General features: G+C 39.6%; 1 protein-coding gene across 1 annotated transcript in view; it reads left to right on the plus strand.

The window, feature by feature from the left end:
• SPATA5 (spermatogenesis associated 5) overlaps positions 1-24722 on the plus strand; it is a 196483-nt gene that overhangs the window by 25282 nt on the left and 146479 nt on the right. Inside the window, 4 exon segments of the mRNA XM_054203512.1 lie at positions 2093-2247; positions 9993-10202; positions 21762-21815; positions 22222-22301. Of these exon segments, the coding sequence (XP_054059487.1) occupies positions 2093-2247; positions 9993-10202; positions 21762-21815; positions 22222-22301 (499 nt within the window).

A 24722-nucleotide genomic window follows, 5' to 3' on the forward strand; every position in this document is an offset into this window, starting at 1 on the left:
TTTTTATGTGGTGTTCTCTCTCAATTTTTAAAATAAACTTGTTTGGTTTTAAGAATTCCTCATGTCATGAAAAAAACATAACCATGACATGATTAAAGTGCATCAAATGGGCACTGGGCTAAACTGGTACCTGATGGAGCAGATATATATAGAAATGAGGAGGAGAGATACTTACCGGTTACTTTTTCTTGTTTTCTCTATAACTTAATTTCATGCTATGTTATTTATTCTTTCTTTTTTTTTTTTAAGTGAGACTGCCATAAGAATTGAATTCACCAAAAAGAAAACATAGGACTCAACCCCAATACCTGTTCCTACCCTGCAAAGGGTTAGCTGCAATGACACTAGAATAAGCTGTTGAGTTTGTTGTTTGCTTGAATGTAAATTTTAAATCTGGAGGGGTGAAGCTCTGTTGTTTTGCTTAAGTTTTTTTGTTTGCTTAAAATGAACTGTTTCACAGGAAGGAAGAAGCGGGGGAGGAATAACATGAAAATTGTCTGGGTTGTTAAAATGAGTCAGTTATATTTTATACTTGTCCTCTGGTAACCAGATTTTAATTTTTCTCCTTGGCCTCATGGAATGTTTTTATTTATATATCTTATTAGTTCTGGATGTTCTGTGCAAGGGGAAACCTGAATTACAAATTTATTTATTTTTTTTTCATTATTGTATTAAGAGCCTGGGTATTGAATGCAGGTGCTCAGACTCTGCCATAATTGGCAGTTTATGGAGAGACACCAGCTGTACTGCTTCACAGGGGAGATATTATATCTCTTCACACATTGTATATATTGTAGGAAATGCAGAATTCCTGTCATTGTCAGAAACTTTGCATGTCCCCATCTACCAGTGCCTCAGTAGAAAAAAAGACAACAATCCGCTGAAAGTTAAAACCATGTCTATTTTCAGAAACGGCTTATCCCTTTTATTGTCCTTTCATGTAGCATTAATTGATGTTTTGTTTGGTTAAATATAGAAAAGATTTAACAAATGTTTGTCTTTTTATGGTCATGCAAGGCAAACTGGTGTTGTACTAACTGTGTCTTTTTTTTGGTAACACATGACAACAGATGTTACAGATCTGCATTTGTGTGGGTGTGTGTGTACCTGTATATAACATTATATTCATTATGCGATAATACACTAAACGACGTATTTAACAGTTTCAGTTCCCAGAACAGGGTCAGAAACAGAAGCAATAGAACTCCAAATTGTATTAGACCTTAAAAGGCATAATTATACAGTGGGAAAACCATGGTGCTTCTGGGCATCTTACACAATGGCAGCCGTAGTTGCTCTCTCTGGGAAATGCCTCGAAGCTGCAGATGGTACCTCTTGGTCCTGCCGGAGGAATATTGATATATTGATGTGTGCATGGGTGGGACTTGTGCAGCTATTGAAGGATTGAATTATAGGGGGAAGCTAGGAATTGGTATCAAGATTTGTATTGTATATAAGTGATTTGGCCGAACAAAGGAGAAGGTAAAAGCTTATGCCTGTGTTTGAAAAGTGTGATTGCTGAAGGGAACGAAGAGCTATTTGGCGTTGCAGGGAACGTTTGTTGCATATCAAGAAACATACAGGTATCTGGCGTCTTACTAGATAGCAAAATAGAGTTTCAATGAAAGTAAAAGACATCTCATCAGTTTGTTTTTAAGAGCAGCTTGGAAAACACAGTCCTAATAATAGGGAAATAGGGTTGCAGATGTCTTACGTAAGCTGATTTAACATTCGCCTTGAGTATTCGTTATCCCTCTTCCTCTGTGGTTTAGAAATGTGTTTGGATTGATGTATGGACATTTGGAGGTTTTGCCCTGTTAGCTTCATCTCCAGGAACACAGGGCTGAGGCTGTTTCATTCTGCCTTTTGGAACAGATTTAGTTTATATTCTGCCTGTGGTCATTAAATCCCCTTTTTCTTGCTCTCTCTCATCAGAAGTGTCTTGCATTTTTTTTTGACCTAGTTAAGGCCCAGCGTTGAGACATTCCTTTGAACATCACTTCCTTTCCAGTGCTGCTGTATTGTACACCTTATGTTTGTGAGAACCAGGAGGAAGTTTACATATTGCCATGGGTTTTTTTGTTTTTCATAGGTTTGTACGCATTACGGAGAGCACTGGGGAAAAGACCTAACCTATTGGACAACGAGGTGGCTGGGTCAGTGATGATTGCTTTCAATGACTTCCTGCAGGGGATGAATGATGTCAGGCCCAGCGCCATGAGGGAGGTGGCAGTTGATGTGCCAAAAGTAAGTTATTTTTTGCAATTTGCTAGCAACGTGGTTAGAGCCACTTTAAGAGTTGCAGTTAGGCGTTGAAATGCCCTACTGAAAGAGAGGAATTTTGTGAAGTTGAAATCTTAACTTACCAATAAATATTGTGCATCATCATTTTGTTTGCCTGTTTGCTTATTTAATTATAATTTTGAAGACCCATTTACAGAAGCTTAAGTTCCTAGTGCTTTAGGAAGAGTTGGTAGTGCAGGAGCATATCTCCTGATCTATAGTTTTTTATGCTGAGTGGGTTAATGGACTAAAAATCTTTAAAGTGTCTGCTCAAAGCAGATCCTGAATAGCCATGAAAGCTGCAGGCTTTTGTAAAGCAGACAGAAACTTAAGCAGAAACCGACTGTTGGCATTTGTAACCAAAGTGTATTGAAACAAAGCTATGAAGAGATTGATTGCTATGATTTTATGTAAAGCAGTTGACTAATTCTACATGTAGTTCATTCTGCTGTGACCTCAATGTCTTCAGTGGCGTTACATGGTTTTAACTGAGGGCAGAATTAGATACTGTAGGTAGGTTATCACTGCCAAGTGGTTACCCGTCAGGGGCTGTCATTATATGAACAGTTCTTTTGCAAGTGCCAGGTTCATCTTTACCCCGCTCACTGCCCTCTCAGTTATGTATTACAGTGGTTCAGTAGCAGACACAACATAAATTGGGCTGGGGAACTGATCTGGTTTAAGAAGACTCTGATCTGGCTTAAGAAGATTCAGCAAAAGAAAATGTTGTGTTTAATCTCACTAAATCTTGACTCTGCGAGTGGTTGTGCTGGTGTTTCTCAGCAGCTCCCCAAACCCTAGAAGAAAACATTTCTGTCTCATTGCACGATGATGAGTCATCTGGGAATTAGATTGCACAACTGTAGACCCGTATTCCCAAACTATAGGAATGGGAAATAAAATCTGTGAACAGGATGCTGCGCGCAGCCAGCTCGGATATCGCACTTGGCTTGTTAAGAGTCCACGCTGTGCAGTGAAGTGCTGGGTGGAAATGCCTGGGCTGGCCCCAGACAGCTTTTCCTAGAAATGGTGTAGTGGCATCAATATCCGCAAGGGCTAATTAGTTCTGCTGAGACCCAGAGTTACTAATTCTCTCGTTGCTTATTGTGCTACTGGCTCTTGGGCTCACGTCATTATCCCTTTTAGACATACCAGCCCATTTGGAGCCAGATGGAGTGCTGCTAAACAGCACAGTAAAGACAGATAGAAGCAGGGCTCGAGGTACTGCAGAAAACCTGTTCTGAATCCAGGGCAACCTACTACTCAGGCTCCTGTTGTCCACTAAACCATCCTGCCAGTGGCTTCCTTCATTGTCACTTGTTCTTATTTGTTAAACGCCATCTGAGTCACTGGAATACTACTGAAATTCATTCCTCCATTGAAGGGAAGGCCACATCGTAGCGCAGATTCCTTTTGTGCTGGCAGGACCTGCCTTTTTACAAAATAATGCATATTCTGTGAAGATGTAGGGTAAATTTCAGGCCATCTGCTTGGTGCCTGGGGTGAGTTTAAAATGGAATCTAAAGTACCGTATGCAACAGATTTGGTATCCTCCCACATCACCTACCAAAGGAGGTGCTGGAATTCAGTTTAACCATTATTTTGGGCTGCAGAGCTATCACTTTACCAAAATAAAGGTACCTGTGCCATGCTCAGAAGCAGCCTGAATAGCTGGAAACACTGACAAGCTGTCCATGAAAGTCACAGTGTAAATCCAGCATTGTAACACTAGGAACACCACTCTCAAGGGTCATTACTCTGTTACCATTTGTATTTGAGGTGGGGAAGTGTCCTAAGTCAGCTCAAGTCCATGGGTTAGTTGAAGGCACTTGGTTATGCTGTGGCAAGGTGGGTGGGATGGCAGTGCAACAGGAATCCAAACTGGAGCCCCCTGGTTAGGGCTGCTTGCTTGGGGTGTGGGATATGGTGCAGGAATGCTTGCAAACGTCTGAAACTCATTGATGTACTTTAGGATAGTGTAGCTATTTTAAAAAATTTGGACACTGTGTGGTTGAGAGATACGCACAAGCAAAAAGAAATAAAAAAAATGTATTTATCATTGTTATCAAACTTAGGTTAGTGTAATTTGCTATTTATTAGCAAATAAGTATGTCTTTTTCTCACCTGATTGTTAGTGTCTGAATGCCAGTCACTTAGCATTTAATGTATTGTTATCCACAGAATGTACATGGTTGATTTCTTGTTTGGAATACAGATTGTAGCAGAAAATGTAATGCAGCTTCTAATCCCTTGGATACTGTTTTTTCCTCCAAAGAAGAGTATGCAACATTTTGTTGTATGTTTCTAGTAATGATTTTTTCATATGTCTTAATCTAATTTTACGGACTTATTTTTGCTTCTCTGATTAAAGTTGTGTATTTAGCTGCTCTGGTTGAAGCTGCGTGTGTGATTGTGCTAATGTTTGCAATTAATGGGATGTGTAAGTACTGAAACCAAGTATCTAAGAAGCCAAATGAATGCGATTGCAGAGCCGTTAATTAGTTGCATCATCTTGTATCGATGATGTCGTGCCCTAGAACACTTTGCTGTTTAATATTGCTATGCATGAATTTCTACTCCTGCAACACCTGTGGGAAACCTTAAAATTACTTGCTTGCCACAGAACTGATGCTAATATTCCTCATTTCTACAAGAAGTTCTTCCTGTTTACTAATTCACCCCTCTTTTCAATACAGTGCATTCAGTCCATGGACTCGGGCCACTTACCCATTCAACACTTGACTTAGTTGGCTCTTGGCCAGAGTGTATTGTGACAGGTTAGTTATGTGCTCTGCAGTAATTTATACCAACAGAAACTGCCTTACTTACGCCTTTTGTTACATTCTTATAAAGATGTAAAAATTATAACTGGGTGTGTGGGAAACAAAAAAGAAACAATGAACCAGATAGGAGTCCAGCTTTCTTCAAGAAGCCTGAAACTTGTGTTTTAGTTTAGTTTTGGTTTTTTTCCTGGCTAAGGTATCTTTGTGCGTAGTATTTTGTGAAATCATCCTGTATTGATTAATGTCCAGATACTTTCTGCCTGGAAGGATAGACTTTTCTTCCCCTGCGCTCCTTGCCCCAGAAGCTATCCAGCTAGACAGTTAATTGTGTGGGGAAATTTGTTAGAAAATCAGGGGTTACATTCCTTCATGTTTTGAAGTCTGACCTTAACACTGTTTGTCATTTAAAAAAATCCTTGCTAAAAATAACTTCAAACACTAAATAAATGATCAGCTATGAGATTTTTTTCCAAAGAGAAGACAGAAGTCTGAGCTACATTAATAATATCAGGTTTTTTGCTGTTTATTGCAGATATATTATTCACTTGGCAGCCCCCTTGGCGTGGATGGAACTTCTGGGCTATGCAGTTAGTTACAAGTGAAACCATTGATGTACATGCTGAATTAAACTGAGACTTTTGTGCTTTTTAACTTTCTATTTTTCAGATGGTGGGTTTTTTCATATTTCATGGCTTTGCAGTAGCCACGTGTCATTTGAGTGAGAAAGTTCAAAGTAACTTCTAAACAAATCCACAAGTAAATCAATTTTGTTGAAGGGCTTCTTCCCTTATCATCATGACACCTTTGCCATTTCTGGGCAGCTGGTGGTTTTTTTTTTTGAAGCTGGTATCACCTCTGATACTGAACAAAAATAATTACTTGTTTTATCATGAACCCCAAACTGTTTCATCAACACAGAGCTTGTTCTCTGAAATCTGTGGAACTTTGAGTAGGCTGTAAAGAAAACTTAGTCTTCAAATCAGTCTTTGCTTTTTAGGTCCTAGAATTGAGCGCTATTTGCTTGGCTGTTCAGAAGGCTACTATGCTAAACTGCTCTGTTGCAGTTTTTTGTCTTATTTAAAACTTGGAAAAACCTTGTTATGCGTATACTTGGGGTAGCAGCTAAAGAACAAGGAGATAGAAGTAACTTGTTTGTATGGCCTCAAGCAAGTGACTTCTTGGTGTCTGAGGACATTTGATAACCCTTGTAGAATGCTTTGCAGTCTTCTTCTGAAAAGTGCTCTATGACAAACTAATTATTAGGGGTTTTGTAGCTGACAGAAATTGAGCTTTTTTTTTTAATTCCAGGCATATTCAAAATTACTGATGGGGAAAACAGCGAAAATGAACTGAGTTTGGGGTGGCAAACAGAAAGCAAGATTGTGTGCAGGTGGAGCTGTTGGAGGCAGAAGTGTCACCATGTGCTTTTTTTGGCTGTTGTCTTTTCCATGTTATTTTGTCCTTTGACTTGTGTCAGGATTGCCGTGTGCATTGGCTGTGACCAAGACAAATGCAAAGTTCTTGCTGCCTGGTTCCACATAGCATCTTGTTTTCCATTTTTACAGAAACTTTCTTGAACTTTGCTATGTGTTACAACCTTTTTAGAAGACTACTTTTTACTTTTTCTGCAGCAGGGATTTAGGAGAGAGGGGATGCACGTTATAAATCAGGAAGTTAATACTTCAGCTCTTCGGAGAGTTGCACTGTAGTTGCTGTTCCTCCCTCTCCTATGGGTCTTCCTGAAATTTTTGTAGAGTGCTATGGGTTTTGCTTCCCTGTTTCACTCCCTTTACTGTAATTCAACACTCAGATTTGTGTCTTTGCAGCCAAAAGGTTCTGGATGAGACATCCTTTGCATGTCTGCTTTATTTCTTTATTGCCGCTGCTTAACAACCTCTGGGGAGTTGCTGCTCTGCTGTATTCTGAGCTCTGACCTGGGGAGAGCTAAAGCCTATGGCAGTAATGAAATCTTGGTGTCTCACGCGCTGTAGCAGAGCACTGTCTTTTGTACGTGTAAGCTCAGCCCCAAGGCTAGTCTGTAAAACCATTTCCACAGTGACAGAATATCACACTTCATTGCTTATGGTGCAAGACCTTTCCTTTGAGTTCATGTGCAGGTAAAAGAAGCGTAGCTAGCTGTCCCAATGTGCGCACAAGAATTTGTGTTAATTGCAGTTGGGAAGTTACTGAGGATTTGTGTGCAAAACCAATCCACCTACCTTCTAAGCTTGTATGAATCTAAATTCTTTCTTCTGAGTGTTTTCTTGTTGTTGGACTGTTCGCCCCCCCCTCCCCCCCGTTTATCTATATCCTTTTGAAATAAGGAAAAAAATACATGTTTTGTGTAAGACTTGACCAGAATGTGAAGGTAGCTATTTAGTAGCTATTTCTGCTTTTAAAACCATTGCTGCTTGAATTCTACATCTTGTATTCTAGAAATTCTAAATAAGTTAACTGAATTTTTGACTGGTTAATTATTTTATTTTTTTAACTCATACTGGGCAAGCTCACATTTAGTGTTCCTGTTTGTATGTTGTGACGTAGTTATTTCCCTTTCCTCCCCTTCCTGATTTTAAATCAGAATAAGTCTCCAAATTACTGAAAACAACCTTCATGTAAGGTGGCCGTACTTTACCTTATCTGTACCATTCTATCATTTGTGTTGACGTTAAATGACATGTAGTGGATCTGAAAAATCATTTGAATAATGCCTCAAAAGACTTGTGCAAACAGTCTGAATATTTGCCAGAGGGTAAAAATAACGTTTAGGTGTTTGCTCCCTGGCTTTTTGTATTTGTGTGAAGTACTGCTAATGGATTTTGCCTTCTGTTGCTGAAAGTTATACGGAATTCCTGATGGTTTGATTAATTTTAAGAAGTTCTTGTTCGTGTTTGTCAAAATCTTTGTCTAGCTAGAAAGACATGATGATAGGAATGACTAGTCCATGCTTTACCTAGCATGGATTGATACTGAAAAATGAGAACAACCTTATATGTCGTCTTTCCTAAGAAAAAGTTGTTTCAAAGTGCCAGATTTAGTTCTATGCAGTTCACAGAGCTGCTAGGTAGAATTAAGGGCTGTAGAGATAGGTAATGCGTATTTTTAATATATATTAATAATTATATTAATATTATTAATATACACTAATATTATTATATAATACATATTTTTTAATATAACCACTGCAGGTGGATTTCTGTCTTTTATTGTGAAAACTCAGGTGGGAAGGGAGGATTCTTCTTACCTTTAAGCATTTAACTGAGGTGCCTTTCCTTCTCCTGCTGCTGGGATACTCTGCTGTGTCTGATTCAGTCTTCACTCTGACCTTTACTGAATTTGTTTCCTTTATGTTTTTCTTTTTTTTTCCATAAGGGAATCCTGCATTTGTCAGATCCCTCTTCTCAGATCCTTCTTGGTAGGCAATGGTGATCAACTCTATGCATTTCATACTTCCCCAGGCTTATAAAGTAATTATTTAAAAACTAGAAGCTGCTGGTCACTAAGAAAAAGAATTTTATATTTTTTTTTTTCCCTGGAGTTCCTGTAACATATTCCTGGTGTGAGAGAGATGATGTTCTGCAGGCAGCAGATCGGCAGCTCTTCACCTCCCAGTTAGCCTTTAAACTCAGAGTATTTCTGAGGGGTTGACCCGTGCGTATTGATCCTTGCTGTTTGCTCTCTACTGTCTTTGTAATTTTCTTCTATGTCAAAGACTGACAATTCAGGGGTTTTATTTGCTTTGCAGTTTGCTTGGACTTACACAAAAGTGCTTGCACCACATCCAAATGCTCTTTTTCTTCCACTTCAGTAGTAGACTGAGTTGCCTTTTTCAGGGACTTTCTACTTTTAGTTTCCACTCTGTGTACTGGTATCAGGAAAACAGCAACAGGGGCGAGCCAGGAGTGACACCAGTTTTCAAGTCAGGAGAAAAGCGATACATTGCCTTTTAGTAATACTCTGCTTGCCTTTCAAGTGTGGCTGACTTTCCAGAGCTGAAGGGTGATTTATGTCTAGTAAATTTTTGGAAGAGTGTTTTAAGGCAGAAGATCATTTGATTTAGGTGTGTCTTGACATGTTTAATATTGAAGTGGACGGGAATGGATGGTGACAGGACAAAGAACAGGCTGGGGGATGTGGGGAAAAGTCTCAGGCTTGTTGAGAGTGATGTGGGGAGAGGTGTAGCAGGTTTAGGTCTGTCTGCTATTTTGGGTAGGACGTATTATTTTTGTCCCGATGTGTGCCTGACAAGCCTGTCTCGTGTCTTTAGCAGAGCAAGTTTAACTGCAGTTGGTTTTGAGTGTTGCTTTTTTGTGTGGTTTTTGTTTTCTGTAGACACTTGTCTGTTTGGAGGATTGTTTGTTTCTAGTCAAATCTCCAGTGCCCAAGTCCTATATGGGAGTGATAGTATTGGCAAGTGGAGGAACCCCCGAAACTTCTAACACTCAGTCCTCTTCAGCTTGGTGGGATTATACAGCTGGGAACAGGGCCTTCCTCTGCAGCTAAAAATAAAACCAGCTTGAGCTCATACAGCACTTTTCTTCAGAGAAAACATCATAGTAATTTACAAATTCTGCATCAGCATCACATTAAAAAAACCAAGAGAACTGAGTTGTGACTTTGCTAGTGATCACAGAAGGTGTTGCTGCCTGTATGATCATGCTGTGATTTTGTTATTTTTCTATGTTTTGTTGAAGTAGATACAAAACATTTTACCTACATCCTCCAGCATAAAGCAAGTCTAATCCACTTTTACTTTTTGTGACTTTATTAATAATCGCTTCTTGTTTAAAAAAAGCTTTTTGAAGAAATGACTCATTAAAAACAACTTCAAGAAATAACCAGTACACATTCTATAGAGCATTTTTGTTTCCTTTTTTAATAGTTTTGCTCCATTGTCTGCATTTAGCAAAATGGTCTGCTTTGCAGGTATCTTGGTCAGACATAGGAGGACTAGAAGACGTCAAGCTGAAATTGAAGCAGGCAGTTGAATGGCCTCTCAAACATCCCGACTCCTTCATCCGAATGGGGATCCAGCCTCCCAAAGGTGTGCTGCTTTACGGACCTCCTGGGTGCTCAAAAACAATGATAGCAAAAGCTTTGGCTCATGAAAGTGGCCTCAACTTTTTGGCAGTGAAGGTAGGTCATTTAGTGTTAACATTTTCTTAACTCCTGTGTAACTGTTGATAATTTACCAATTTCCAGTGCTAGAATCCAGTGACTCTTAGTGTTTCTGATCGTCATATACTATACAGCAAACACCTTGTAAATATCAAGTAAGGTTTGTGTTTTATGAAAAGGACTAGTGCTTTCTTGTATGCTTAAAAAAAAACCTATTTATTTTCTCACAGCACAGAAATTATACGTTGGATGGGTGGGTAAGCTGTGTAGTGACATCTTAAGTATTGGCATTATTTAAAATTGTTTTAAAAATGGAAACAATTAAGTTCTTGAAGCAGTATAAATGAAATACACCTCTGGATTGTGGGTAGCCCTTCTTACTGTAATAATTACTTGCTTGCATGGAAATGTTATCATCTCATCTCTTACATTCCTTTTCATTCCTCAAGGAAGTAACTTTTTTTTTATCTTGCTGTTAATTTTTCATTACAGATTTTTCTTGCCCTGTTTGCCTTTTTTCAGGCGAAATAGTTCTACTTCATCACATCAGTTTTTAGAAAGTTTGCAAAAACAGTTACATCTGGATTACTCTTGGATAAGTAGGATATTCTCTCAGCATTAAGAAACACTTTAAGTATAGAAAAATTTTGGATTTCAATGCCTATGAATCAGTGTAATTGATTACTGTGGGTTGTATGGAAAACACATGAATGGAACTTATTTAATAATACTGAGCTTCAACGCATAGGAAGGGGAAAAAAAAAGATAGCAGAGTGATTCCACATGGGGTAGTCTTGCAGCTGTGTCAGAATGCTAATGAAGTGCAAGAAAAAACATTTGTTTAAGTATTTTAAAAGTATCTCCTCCTCAGCAGTAAGATCACGTACTCTTGTCAGTTGACCATCTCTTTACTCACAAAGCCCTCCGTGTTGTTAGTTTCTGCACAGCTTCCTCCTCTGCTGATCCTTTCAGGCCCACTGTAGCTGTAGCTCTGGATCCCGTCCTCTCTGGGAGCAGAGGGCGTTGTGCTGACCCTGAAGCCAGCAGCCCTTCGTTGCCTGTGCTTCCCGCTGTTGCAGACGTGCCTCTGGGTCACGGTCACATCAACAAGAGCAGCCTTGGAAACCTCAGCCCTTAAGAAACACTACCTTTACTGCCTCTTCCATAAGGACAAAGTAGTTCTTTGTATTTCAGAGTTACTGGTAAACAAGGTAACCTTTTCCTCCTGCACTGCTTAAAAGAAAACATTCCTCTTTGTCTTGCCCAAAGCAGTGATGCCTGAGAGGGTGGGGAAAAAAGGTAGCAGTGTGAAAAAAAACCAAACCAACCAACCCAACACAACCCAAAACAAAACCCAGTTAAAAATGAATGTTGTTGCTATCCTGTATTCATCAGTCATAGCTACATCAGACATTTGTACTGATGCAGTTAATTGTCCAAAAGTAAAAGGTGTCAGATGCTGAAAAAGAGGTATCCGAAGGTGCACTGATATGAAATGCTTTTGTACAGTAATGCAGCGTTTCTTCGTGGTGGAGTTCTGGTGGTGCAAACCCCCCTGTCATTGACAAGCTGCGGCAGAAGTGGCTGGCTTGGAGAAACTGCCTTTTATTCCCTGTTGGTTTAAAATCCCTTGGTCTGGAACTGGTCGAATATTCAATGTACAGATGTTTCAAGAAGCACATCTCTGGCGCATGTCCAGCCTTGGATATGTTGACTCCAGGAAGGGAACGTAGCCCACTTTCTCTAACTTCACATTTGCTTCCTGGACAGAAAAGGCAACATCCATCATGTACTAAATGTGTTAAACATCATTGTCTGTAGCATTTCTTAAAGCACAACAGGCATGAATTAATTTCCACTGCATGTGTTCCTGCAATAAATCTGAAGTAGATGAATATGTGGGTTTTTTTTATTTGGGTGTGGTTTTTTGGTTTTGTTTTTTTTTTTTTTTTTTTTTGAGAGAGGGGATTTTTCTTTTCTTGCTTATAGTCCTATTAATTATCCCGTTCTCTGCGTTATGTCTCAAATATCCGTCCCTGGAACTAATATCAGGCTTTTTGAAATGGAATTGTGTTTCTTGATAATTTACTTTTCAGACTTGCATTTTCTTTCCAGTCTCTTCGGCCCAAAATAAGTAATTTTGATGAAAAGTGTCTGCTGTATAGCCAGTAGGATACACGTACCCTTTCAGGATAGTTCAGGTGGCTCAGGTTCTTGGGTCCTTCTCAGGAACGGACTGCAGACAGGGGGAATAGCCCTAACTATGGGAGCCTGCTGCTGGATGCCTTCTCTCCCTGTGTCTGAAACCTGAGAGGAAATTGAGCACGTTACATGCAGTGCTTGCTTGGTCCAGTGATTTTTTGGAAGATAGACCTGTTATATCTGCACGCTACATTTAAGATACATGGGCACAGTAAGTCCAGCTCCCTCAAGAAGTGCTGAATGTGCTCAACTTACCGAAGTTGGCTGTCCTGCTTGAGTGCAGCAGGTATCGCCCCTGCCCCAGCCTGGCTTCAGGAAAGCTTTGCGCTGTTTTCCAGATGTGCCTATGCAATGCCTGTGCAGTTTGGACAGCTGGCTCTGTTAAATGAGGTACTTTAGCTAGGTTATATGTAATCTGTTAAAAAGTGACATTTCCACGTGTCTTGGGCATGGCTGGTTGTCATAATGCTGTATGAAGGATGGTCAAAACCGCGCAGCCTCCAGCCCGTGTCTGACTTGCCTCTAATAAGATTTGGGAGATGGGCAAAGTCTAGATGTAATTTCTGGGCAGAGGAGCTGAAGAAAATAACGTGATAACAGATGTTTGACGTTGCATCCTGTTCTCTCCTGAAATCTATTGTGAAATTTGAATGGTTAGTGTTACAATGAATGTGGCCCTTTTGTAAACACGCTCTTTGATATTTGGCCAAAACTTTTTATAGCTGTATTTTCACCAAGATCGGTGACCTTTTCCTTTTCCAGAGAAAAGTGGTTGGTTGGTTTTAAAAAGCAATCTTGCATATAATTCCTAAGGGAAATTGTTTGTTTTTATTCTTTTGCTTGACTTTCTTTGTCTCTAATACAATATGTCCGCTAAATTTACTGGAGAGGAGGTGGGGATGGCTCTTCCTGCTCCCTCCCACCACCCCTATTTCTAAATCTCTTGCACCATTGAGGCTTCTCAAGGTTTTAGTGGTCAACTTGATTATTCCCCTCTCCCAAATCTCTGTTCCAAAAAGACAACTAAATTGTTCTCAACTTCCTAGAATTTTCAGTGTTTTGCAGTCTTGGATACAAGCAAGTATAAGACTTTGTGAAGGGATGAATTAGGATAATTTTTTCATTCTTCAGGACAGAACATCAGTCTTGACTTATATTTATTAATACTTTTTGACCGGGTTGAATTCTTATTTCAGTCAGGCTTCTATGCACTTTTGTGCTTCTTCATACTCCTTTTGTGCTGACGCCAAAACTTGTAATTTTCTTCTGAAATGTATTTTATGCATTCCTTTTACTAATAGGAAAAGAAAATTTTATACAGATATCGGACCTATCAATATTAATAGGATGGGGGATATAATTTTCAGCTTCTGCCAGGCTGATGACACCTCTTTGTTATACACAATTGTCTCTGTGACATTTTTGCTTTCGAAGTCATCTAGCTTTCTGAAACTGAACATGAAGATAATGAAACCCTTTGGCACTGTGTTATTTCTGGGGGCTTTTTTCCCTTCTTTTGACTGTTTATGTGGTGGGTATCTCTCTGTACTGTTTTGACAGTTCCTGCACTTAGGGTCAGCTTTGACTGGCTGCTTTTTTGATATATGTGCTGATTATACCACTAAGATTTTATGGTGATATTATAAGAATATTTTTGGAGGAAACTTCTACTTACTCTGCTAAAAGCAGAGGGAGACTTTCTGCTAATTTCAGGAGGCTTGTGCTCAGGATTATATCAACTGGGGACTTTGAGTTCTGTTTTCTGTCCAACAGGCAGATTACCTGAGTTTACAAAATAAATAACAAGAAAAATTATGTAACTTCTGTATGCTTGTACTGGTTTTGGAAGCATCATTTTTCCTTTTGCTGCTTACCTTTTTAATATTTGTCTGTTTAAAATCAAAAGTAAGGCAAAAACTCACTTAGTGATAGTGACAAAAAAAACCAGCTTAAATTTTCAGAAAATTTAGACCTCCAAAAGTGAAACCCCTTGGAATTCAGCTGAGACACACTAATTGTTGTAAACTGTAAACATGATGAAGTGATACTTAAAAAAACAAAGCAAAACAAACAAACAAAAAAAACCAACCCAAACCCACCTGTGACAGTAAGTAGTGTTTAAGGACGTTAACACCGAGCAAACCAATGGTAAAGATTATGTGTACTATACTGCTCTAAAATATTATTTGCAATGATTAGGAGCTCCAGGCATGGTGTGGAAAAAAACCCAAAGGTTAGACATTTTATTTGTTGTTACTTAAGAGCTTGGGCTGAAAGAATCTTTTCTTTGTTCAATTAGCAGTAATTACAAAAATATACACTGTTCTCAGAGCTCTGACTTTACCTTGGCTTGATTTAACTTCCTGTATTGCCCTGCTGATGCTGTTGTACCACTCCCCGTGCTTGACATGTGCTTAAGCTTAGTTTGTCGTCTGGCTCAGTTACGTCAAAATATTTTCCAACTGAAGTTTCCTCTGCTTTTCCCTTCAGCTCTTGGCTGTGGCAGCTCAAACAGATTCATGAGGCTCGGAAAGGCCGACTGTTTTGCTTTGGGAAGAACGGTCACTGAATTTTTGGGGAGGTAGTTTAGCCTTCTGATGGGGATTTCAGTAAGCAGAAGCATGAAATAAGAAAGGTTGGTGGCTGTGACTAGCTAAGCAAAACATTTAGGACAATAAATGAGGAAGCATTGTGGTTTTATGAGAAACTCTGGCAAACATTTGATAAAATTTCCAAAAAGATCCATAGTAACACATTTACGGTAACTTGTTAGTTAATTAGCAGGTAGTGAAACTAACTGTAGTTGAAAAATTTGTTTAATGTTTTTTACAAAGAATAACAGTTTGAGATACTTTAATGAACTCTTTTAATCTTGAAGGTATCTGTATGTTTTACTCGTCTAAAAATAAAATAAGGCATTCATCCATTCTTACCACAAGCTTCCCAAAAGTGAACGTGTCGGCAGAAAATGATTCAAAGGTCCTTTCCTTGTCTCTTCTCAGTTACTTTGTAAGATTAATTTTTATTAGCACTTAGTTTCTCTCTCTCTTCAAGTTGCCCAGGCTTTGTCAGCAATCGGGATCTAGTAAAAGTAGCAATTGCAGAATGGGGTGCTGCTGGAGGGCTGAAGTGTCAGCAGCCGAATAGGTTTTGCAGCGTGGATGGCTAATTTTGTGTCATGTTGCTGTGTAATTTTTGATCCCACGTGGATACTGCCCTGATGGTGCCAAGCCTGGTCCTAGGCAGCATAGCGGATGGCAGCTGTTTAGCCTGTAGCTAAAAGTGGTAGTAGGGCTACGAAGATGATTAGGGGACTAGAACATCTCTCTTATGAAGAAAGGCTGAGGGACTTGGGTCTTTTCAGTCTGGAAGAAAGAAGATTGAGGAGGGATCTTATCAACACTTATAAATCCTTAAAGGATGGATGTCAGGAGGATGGGGTCAGGCTCTTTTCAGTGGTGCCCAGTAAAAGGACAAGAGGCAACGGGCACAAACTTGAGCATAGGAAGTTCCATCTCAACGTGAGGAGGAATGTCTTTACTTTGAGGGTGGCAGAGCACTGGAACAGGCTGCCCAGAGAGGTGGTGGAGTCTCCATCTCTGGAGACATTCAAAACCCGCCTGGACGCGTTCCTGTGCAACCTGCTCTGGGTGACCCTGTTCTGGCAGGGGGCTTGGACTAGATGATCCCCAGAGGTCCCTTCCAACCCCTATCATTCTGTGATTCTGTGAATAGGAATGGATGCTGAAAGTCCGTGGTGAATGGGAATGACTTGCAAAGGGATTTCTCTGTGGACGAGGCAGGTGAGCGGGATGGGTTGCTTTTAGATCTACTTCAACTCTGTCACAATAATAAACCTCTGACTTGATACTGCTGTGCCTGTGCTGGTGCGGCATTTCGTAAGCATGCAGAATCCTGGCAAATTTGAGTGGCAGCTATGCCCCAGTGCTGAAGACGGCCCTTTCCAAAGGCACTGGTGCATGCAGCGAATTTAATTCAATGTTTCCAGTCAGTTCACTCCACGCTACAAATAGTGGCTTCTGTATTCTATAAAGAAGCCTCAGACAGTTGTTGTTAAAGTTTGCTAATCAAGGCAGATGGCAAACAAGTGACTTCTGAGGCATGCCAATAAAGAAAAGTGGATATTATATTTGCCTTCGCAGTTTGATTACAATGCTTTTGGCAACTTCACTGCAAGGATTGAGGATGACAGTTTTTTTGCCAACCTTATATACTTCGGAGGCCACAAGCACCTGTTGAAAGTGAGGTTTTTAAAACACCAGACAGGTGTCAGCAAGTTTTTAAGGTCCTCTGGAATGCAGGGCAGAGGGAGAGGAAGCGATTAAAATGGTGCACAGTGCTCAGCCTGCAGTTTACTTGGGCTGAGAAGCTGGGTGTAATGCTGATTAAATCATTAAACAGCATTGACAGAGAAGTAGGCTTTACTCTTAACAAGCAAATATAATGAGTTTTCTGAGCAAATATTTTTCTACGTAGCGTAACCAATTACCAAATCACACATGTACAACCTTTGCATTAGAAATAGCCTTACTGTTAAAATAAAGGAAGTCTCACTGTTTATCTTGTTAACTCTCTTTCCTGCAACCAGCCCGAGTCAGATGTTGCTTTGGTTTGACTGTGGTAGGGATGGGATAGCATTTTGCTGTTGAGATTACAGTATAAAAAGTAATTTCTGAGTCTCTCCCAAATCACTTAATGTTGTTATAGTAGATCATCTCACCTGCATTGTCATGGAACTGGAAAGAATTTAAAAAAAAAAAAAAGTAAGCCAAAATGCTGGGTTTAACTCCATGAAAGATGTACTGGTAGGGGTGGGATCAAGCTTTGCTTCTCTGAGCTGGCTGTCTACTCTCCTCCTGCAGGCTGATGAGAAATTAGCACATCAGAGTGCGGTGCATCACATCTGCGATGTAGACGTCTGTCTGTCCAAATCAGTTAGTGTGAATGTCTAACTCGGATGCAGATGTGTGAGTGTGGGCAATGAACATTGCCCTAGGTACACATTGTGAACAGTTGAAAACTAATTTTGGCACCCCTTGTCTTTTTTTCTTTTTTTTTTTCTTTTTGAGATTCACAGCACAGAGCTCAGTTTCTAGACACTTCATTTGAAATTAAGTATTAATGTCTCTCTGATCATTTCTACTTTGAACATGGCAAAGAAGGAATTGTGCATTATCTATTGTAGAGTAATAATCTGTAGGATGTGACATAAATTCTCTAATTAATTTGATTTAAAAAAAAAAAAAATAGTCGTATTCTATGGCTAACATAGTTTTAGTGTGTCTGTGTTAGAGTCCAGAACCTGCATGTGAGGTTATGGCAGTATTTTTGAAGAGAGCAGACAGAGCTCTGTGCCGGAGCGATCTGGAGCCATGTCCGTCTGGCTCAACAAGCACAAGTGCATAATTTACCTGATTGTCAAAATAGTAAAAAAATTATTTATACAGGCATGTCACCGACTAAATTTCCTATCAGTTAAAAGTCACTACGCCAGTATTTTCAGGTGGAAAAAATCTGCAAGTGGTTTTAAGTACTGCTTAGAAAAATTACTGGTACTCTTTAACTTCAGGGATACCAGATGTTCCTCTTGCAGTTTGAAAACACTTTGAGAACTTCTGGCTTAACCATGTGTGCACAAGCTTATGTCACGTTGCAGCCTGTATACAGGGGTTTTCTTTTGTGCAGTTAATCTTTCAAGAGCTTATTCTGATAATATTTTACATGTAAGGAATTTTCCTTTTTTTTCCTTGCTTTTTTATTTAAAAATAATAAAAAAAACCCAGCAGATAAAAATCCACACCCAATCCAGACCATAAACAAGTGGAAGGTTTCATGATACAGGGGGAAAGTATCTTGTAAACAAGGATGGGGTGGTCTTTAAACAGACCATACCTGGAAACTCTCTACTTTGAGGCTGAATAAACAAAACTGAGCAGTATACAGTGGGACTGAATTGGCAGATTTTATACTGTTAGTCTGGATTGTAGCTCACAAATGGTATGCTTATATGCATGGCTAAGCTACAGCTACTTCTGCCAATTTCCTGCTCCAAATCTTATGCTGGTTTTGGAGTCACTGGGCAAATGACCAGAAAGAACAGGTTTTATTTCTCCACGTCCCTTCATATGGAAGGTGGCATGTTGCAGAAGAGAACAGAGCTATGCATCATTAAAGCGGACCATTTGTTACTAGCACTCTTGGTCAGTATATCAGCAGCTATAAACAGCTTTTAAAGGAGTCATTATGCTCACCTCTGGGCCAAACATGATGTTTCAACAAATGTCGACTTGTGGACTAAGTTGGGCTCATCTCATTTGATTTTTAAAGCATTAGAAAAGCATTGAAAAATAAAAAAACCTCACCCTTCTGGTATTTCTTGAGTGGCCTCCAACTTCAAAGCAAGCTTCCTAAAAAGAGAAGGTGAGCTTTGTGAAAGTTGGAAACCATGTCAGCTGTCAGCAGGTGACTTTGTGGTGGCCTGTAGACTGCCTGTCATGCAGATCTGTCTTTTGAAAGAGCTGCCATCAGTCTTGGCTAAAGGACAGCCCATTTGCAGACAGAGTAAGGCAGAGGTTCAGCTCAGGTGGGACCAGAGCTAGGCCAGTTCAGTTTCCACATCCAACCTCTTTGAACATTTCTAGTTTTTGTGTTGTGGTTTTAAGTGTTTGCATGAGATGAAATGTATACCAATTCCTCCTCTTCTGTGAGTGCTTTCTCTTACTTTGGTGTCTTTTCCTTTATTGTCATGTATAAGAGTTCCAAGCTGCTTGCAAGAAAAACCATGGTTCTGAACGGCAGTTTTGGTATTGCACGTGAGTCGTGAACTAGGAGACCTTCAAATCTTTATGAAAATTCTCCATGAAGAGGTCATGAATGCGTTCACCTGGAGTTGCTGCTTAATCGAGAGAAAAATGGAGAAAAACATCCTGTCAAAGCTTACAGCAAAACCATGCATTCAAAATAATTCTTTTTGGAAACATTTTAAACAGTATTTATTGCTTTGATGTTGCCTTGATCATATTTTAATGCTTAATTAAAAATAAAACTCCAAGCATCTGAAATTATATTGTACCTTAAAGCTCAAAGAGAGTAGTTTTGGTTTTAAGTATTTTTTTGCTCAGACGAAAGAAAAGAAAATGTCAGGCTATTTGATGTTGTGTCATACTAGAGGAGTGCACTATTGGCACTGACATATATGACGTTGGTTTCCATGAGAATACTGACGTGAATGAAGATTACTTACGAGAATAAGGGCATGAAAGCGAAGGTCCACAGGCTTCAAGTAAAAGTTAGTAAAAGAAATCTGTAATTGTTGGTAGAATCCGCAGAGGTTTCTCAGTGTGTCAGCTCGGTTTAACAGAAAGCTAAAGAGAAAGAGAAGAGCGTGCTCTTGTTCCGTTAGGATTTGCTAGGCCCATGCTATCGTATTTGTCATCTGCATTGAACGTGATGAGTGGCAAGGGCCTGGAGCAGCTGGGTGCTGTCTTTTTGAGCTGCGAGCTTGTTCTGCACAAACTGCTGCATGCTCCTCGTCTTCCGTGTCCACAGTGAATAGTAGGAGAAGGCTTTGTGTTTTTCTCTCTTACCTTGTTTTTTTCCTTCTCTCTTTCTTTCTTACATGCTTCAATTATGTGTTTGAATAATTCTGTTTCCATGCAAGTATCCAACAGACTCAGATTTTTGAAGTTATTGAAAGCCCGCAGGTGACACTTTAACTGTAGCTACAGCAGCAGTTGCTTTAAGGGTGGATGTTGATGAAAGGAAGCAATGCTAATTGCATCATTTACATTTCCTACAGAAAAGGCACACAGTGCTCTTCTTCCAACCCTTATATGATTGCCTTTACCTGTGTGCTACACTAGGTCTGGCTACTGCAGTTATCTCACCTGGTCCTTTGGATAATGGACAACTCTTTGAAAATAAATAAATAAAAATAGTGGCATAGCCTGGATTCTTTGCTGATATCAAATAACTTGTGCTTTTCTTTTCAGAGTATATGTTTTTCCCATACATATGCTCAGGTACTTTCCAGTGGTGCCAGTATTGGGGCAAAGTCAGTGCATTGACTATTATTGTAAGAGTGAAATAAGTGCGGAGAGGGGAAACTGCAAAAACCTGCATTTTTAGACTAATGAATCTGCATTCTACCGATCTGGGTAGAAAGTCCAGACCATCCCATTCAAAGAGGGGTTGTAACAGAAGCTCTGTCACTGCCAATGTATAAACGTGCATCTGCCACACATTCTTATTTCTAGCATACCCGCTATTTAAAGCTGCCTTACTGCTCTGAGCTGAGTGTTACCTGTAGGTACTTGGAGCTGTGAAGCATAGGAAGGTTGTTCAGTTTTCTGACTGTGAAGAAGGATGTGGTTTCTGCTGGTGAAATTATAAGGACACCTGTTCCCTGGAAAACAGATTGAAGCCACTGGCTCTTTTTGTTCAGTGCAGGGGATAATCATCATTAGTTGTGGATGCAGGTCAATGTTGATGCAAACCAGGCTGAAGTCAATAAGTCATTACCAATCCCATGAGAGTCTTAGTCCCATTAGAAAGCATTATTTAAGCAGCCTATCCTACAGGATATAGCAGAACAGAAAATACACTAAGAATTCTCTATTGTTTTATATTTATAATTGTAAGTACTTGTTCAAGACTTGAATGTTGACCCTGCGGTCCCCGGTCTGTTTCTAGTGGACAGGGCTGTGAGTATAAACAGGCACTGCGGCAGCTGGCACTAATAGTTGTGCTTGGCAGTCTCGGCAGAGAGGAGAAGGAATGCGAATGAGCTAAGACACTGAACAGCTTTCTCACTGGGGATGTTGTGCCTCGTGGATGGGTTTCAGGTGTGCTGCTTATGGCAGCTTCTTCTTTCTGGACCTGTAGACTGTCAAGTTCAAAGAAGCGCTGTTAGACATCGGTTTAAGTCACTGTTTTGGTGCTTGGCTAGACAGGATGCATGACGAGAGCGCAAGTAAATGCTTTTCTGTAATTCATCTTTCTGGCTGATTTGCAGCCCCCTTGTTGCTGTTGTTGAGACAACTTTTAAGCACCCCAAAATGTTTATTTTTTTGGTTAATTCCATTTCTCAAGAAAGTACTAGGAAAATATAATGATGAGAGCACTAACCTACAGGCAAAGTTACATGCATGCACAATGCTGTAACAAGTGGAGGAAAACTTGTTACAGGTAGAAGGTAAGTCTCAAAATGCGCAAATAAGACTTGCAAATGACAAATTATCAAAATTTCTTGTAACAGAGCATCAGTGATGTAGCACTGGTAGATTGTCTCGGTCATTTTGTATGTAAATGTAACATGCTTTTTAACCTTTTTTTTTTTTTTTTTTAATTTTGTAGGGACCTGAGCTGATGAATAAATATGTTGGTGAGTCTGAACGAGCAGTGAGAGAGGTGAGAAAGGGCAAGCTATACATAATGTTATATGTTAAGCTTTCTTGGCAAATTCTTCTCTGCTTAGACGTTACCTTTAAAGTTTCCAGAAAGACTCCTAGTTTAAGTTTAAAAAAGAAAAGAAAAAAGCAAAAGGGATATTTTGTGTTGGTTAACTTCCTCCTGCATTGGCCTAGTGATGGACGTCAAATCTGGGATCCAGGTAGCAGCTTTCACTATAAGCCAACATCACGCAGCATCATGAATAACTTCTAAAAGGTCTGTTTTTAAAAACAAAAAAGAAAGATGACAAGGCTTATGTCTGTTCTGTGATGCTCTGTAGCCTTTGAGGTGTGCAGGGGGTGATAGCATTCTATAAAAAATTTTCCATCCCTCAAAACCGCGTATTTCATTGTTGTTTTTCTAGATCTTCAGGAAAGCCAGAGCGGTGTCTCCTTCAATTCTTTTCTTTGATGAAATAGATGCCTTGGCAGTTGAAAGGGGAAAGTAAGTAATCCTGTTACAAAAATCACAGATGCTATTTTCTGATAAATTACTCTTACATTGTGCAATCACAAGTGTATTACCTTTCTAGAATTATTTTATTAAATATATTCATTCCACATGCAGAGGGATGGTATTTGTGACTTCTACTCAAGCGTATTTAAACTTGGCATAAACAGGTAAGCTGGTGGAGTTCCTCCTTTCTCATCTCATTAGCAGGAATGATTCTACTGGTTCTCATGCCCTTTGGCTGTTTTCTGTGGTTTTAGCTTGCATTTATTTCCAGTAACTAACTCCTTTCTTTTCCCAGGGTTGTTGCACTGGCCTAATATAGTGTTTCCATCAAGCAAACAATATGATCATATGCTATATAACATGAATTTTCAGGGAGACTACTCATACGCCTAAATTTACACTTACATCTAAGCATTTCGCCAGACTGGGAAAAACTTCATGAAGTGATTTGGGAACACTTAAGTCCTTTCATGTGTGACATTAAAAAGGGATTAATGTGCTAGCAGCTAACAGTGTTTTTTTTAATATCCTGCTTTGTGATGATTCCGAGAGATGTTTAGCTCGTGTCTGAAGGACGATTATAGCCGGTTTTAGTTGCTGCTATAGCATTTAAGATCTGACAGACTCTGTAAGTGCCTGTCTGTCTTGGGGGATACCTTCTTATAAAATACTCTTACTTGTTGTGAGCAAGTACTTTTTTTCTGTGTTGTTTTGCGTTAAAAACTATCAAATATGTGCAAGAAGAAAGTATTTGTCCAGTTTAAAGGCACATCTCAACTTCGTAATTTTTCTGGAAAAGAAGCTACCTCGGCCTCCATACAGATTCCTTTGTATTGCAAAAGGGCCATCTGTATCTGCAGGAAAGGATAAAAGGTGTCCTTCTGACATTTCAGTGACACAAATAAACTGTGTCTGTTATGGGAGGTGGCATCATGTGCAGCATAGAGCTGCCCTGTGAAACTGTTAAGAAGTGAACACATTTTCTGTTGAAAATGCAAAATCTGATAGAAGACGTCAGCATCCTTCTCATATGCAATGTATGCAACTGTGAAATTTGTAAACTTCCTAGAAATGCTAGCCACCCTGTGGCATGCACTGAAACACCTGCCCGCTTATCACAATGGAGAAGCTGCAAAAACGCGTGCTGGAATCAAGCCAGCAGAGGGGGGGGAGGGGGAAGAATTATCTCCCCCTGCTGCAATTCTTAATGTGTTTAGCTTTCAGAAACACCACTTCATCAAGATAAAACCTTTTGGAAGAATAAGCCATAGTGTATTTTAATCAGCCTTTTCACACAGTGCCCTAGAGGTGTTGAAGTTTGTTTGTTTGCTTGCTTTATTCTTTTAGGGAGTAAACAACCCAATTTTACCTTACCTGGAACTGTCTGTGGGGGGTAGTAGGCCTGGCACAGCTTGCTGAAGAATGTGGTATGACCTGCTGCAGTAGTGTTGTGCTAGAGACATCTGGTTTTGGAGCTTTAAAAAGAACAGGGTGGGACGCACAAATATTTCATTGTCAAATCTGAACCAGATGGGAGGTAAAATATGTAGCAGAGTTCTCATAAAATTCATCTGAAATTAAATGGTGTAGGAAACCAGACAAGGCACTTATTAGAAATGGCCTTTTTTTACAGGCTGACTTTGCACAGTAGGAATTTGCAAATGCATTAGAGATGCTAACGATTTGTGGCCTCTGGAGATCCATTTCCTGTACTATTACTAACCATACTAAGTTTTCAAGGAAACACCTGTTTATATTGTCTCCCTGTTCCCTCTGTTGGTTGTATTAGTTTTCTCTGCTTTGGCAGTGAAAACAGCTCTGTGATACAGCTTTGTAAATGTTTCCCCGCTCAGTTTAAATCCTTGTTAGGATGCTGCGGGCTTTGTGCAGAACATGCTGCATCCCAAATCTCTGGGTAGGTAACTTCTCCTGATCCTAACAGGATGTGTCCACATACAGAGAGAAGCCTAAACTGTTAAGTTGTGAGAGTAGTTTTATGCCTAATTCAGATCTGAAATACAGATGTGAAATAACATTGAATAATTGCTAATGCTCTGCTCTTCAAAGCACTTTGCCAAGTATTCATTAACCCATTATGACTTGTTTAGAGTTGAATAACGCTTGTGGGTTTAAAATACAAATGTTTTGCTCCCAACCTTCTGTAGAGATCACTAAAGAATCCCTTATCATCAGCAGGCACATACAGACTAATAGATTTTGTAGTGAATTATAATACAGGTACATCAAGAAAGCTAAAGAATTTTCTTGTTTGCACCATTCAATATAACGTCTCCTTTGTGTCATGTAGTGGAGTCCCTGTCGCTGCACAAGCCATTGCTCCATGGCAAACACTGTAGCTGCATTCAGACGTGCCACAGTTTATTATACATTCCCAAACCGTAACTCCGT

The sequence above is a fragment of the Rissa tridactyla genome, chromosome 5, assembly GCF_028500815.1.
Source record: "Rissa tridactyla isolate bRisTri1 chromosome 5, bRisTri1.patW.cur.20221130, whole genome shotgun sequence".
NCBI classification, from domain to species: domain Eukaryota; kingdom Metazoa; phylum Chordata; class Aves; order Charadriiformes; family Laridae; genus Rissa; species Rissa tridactyla.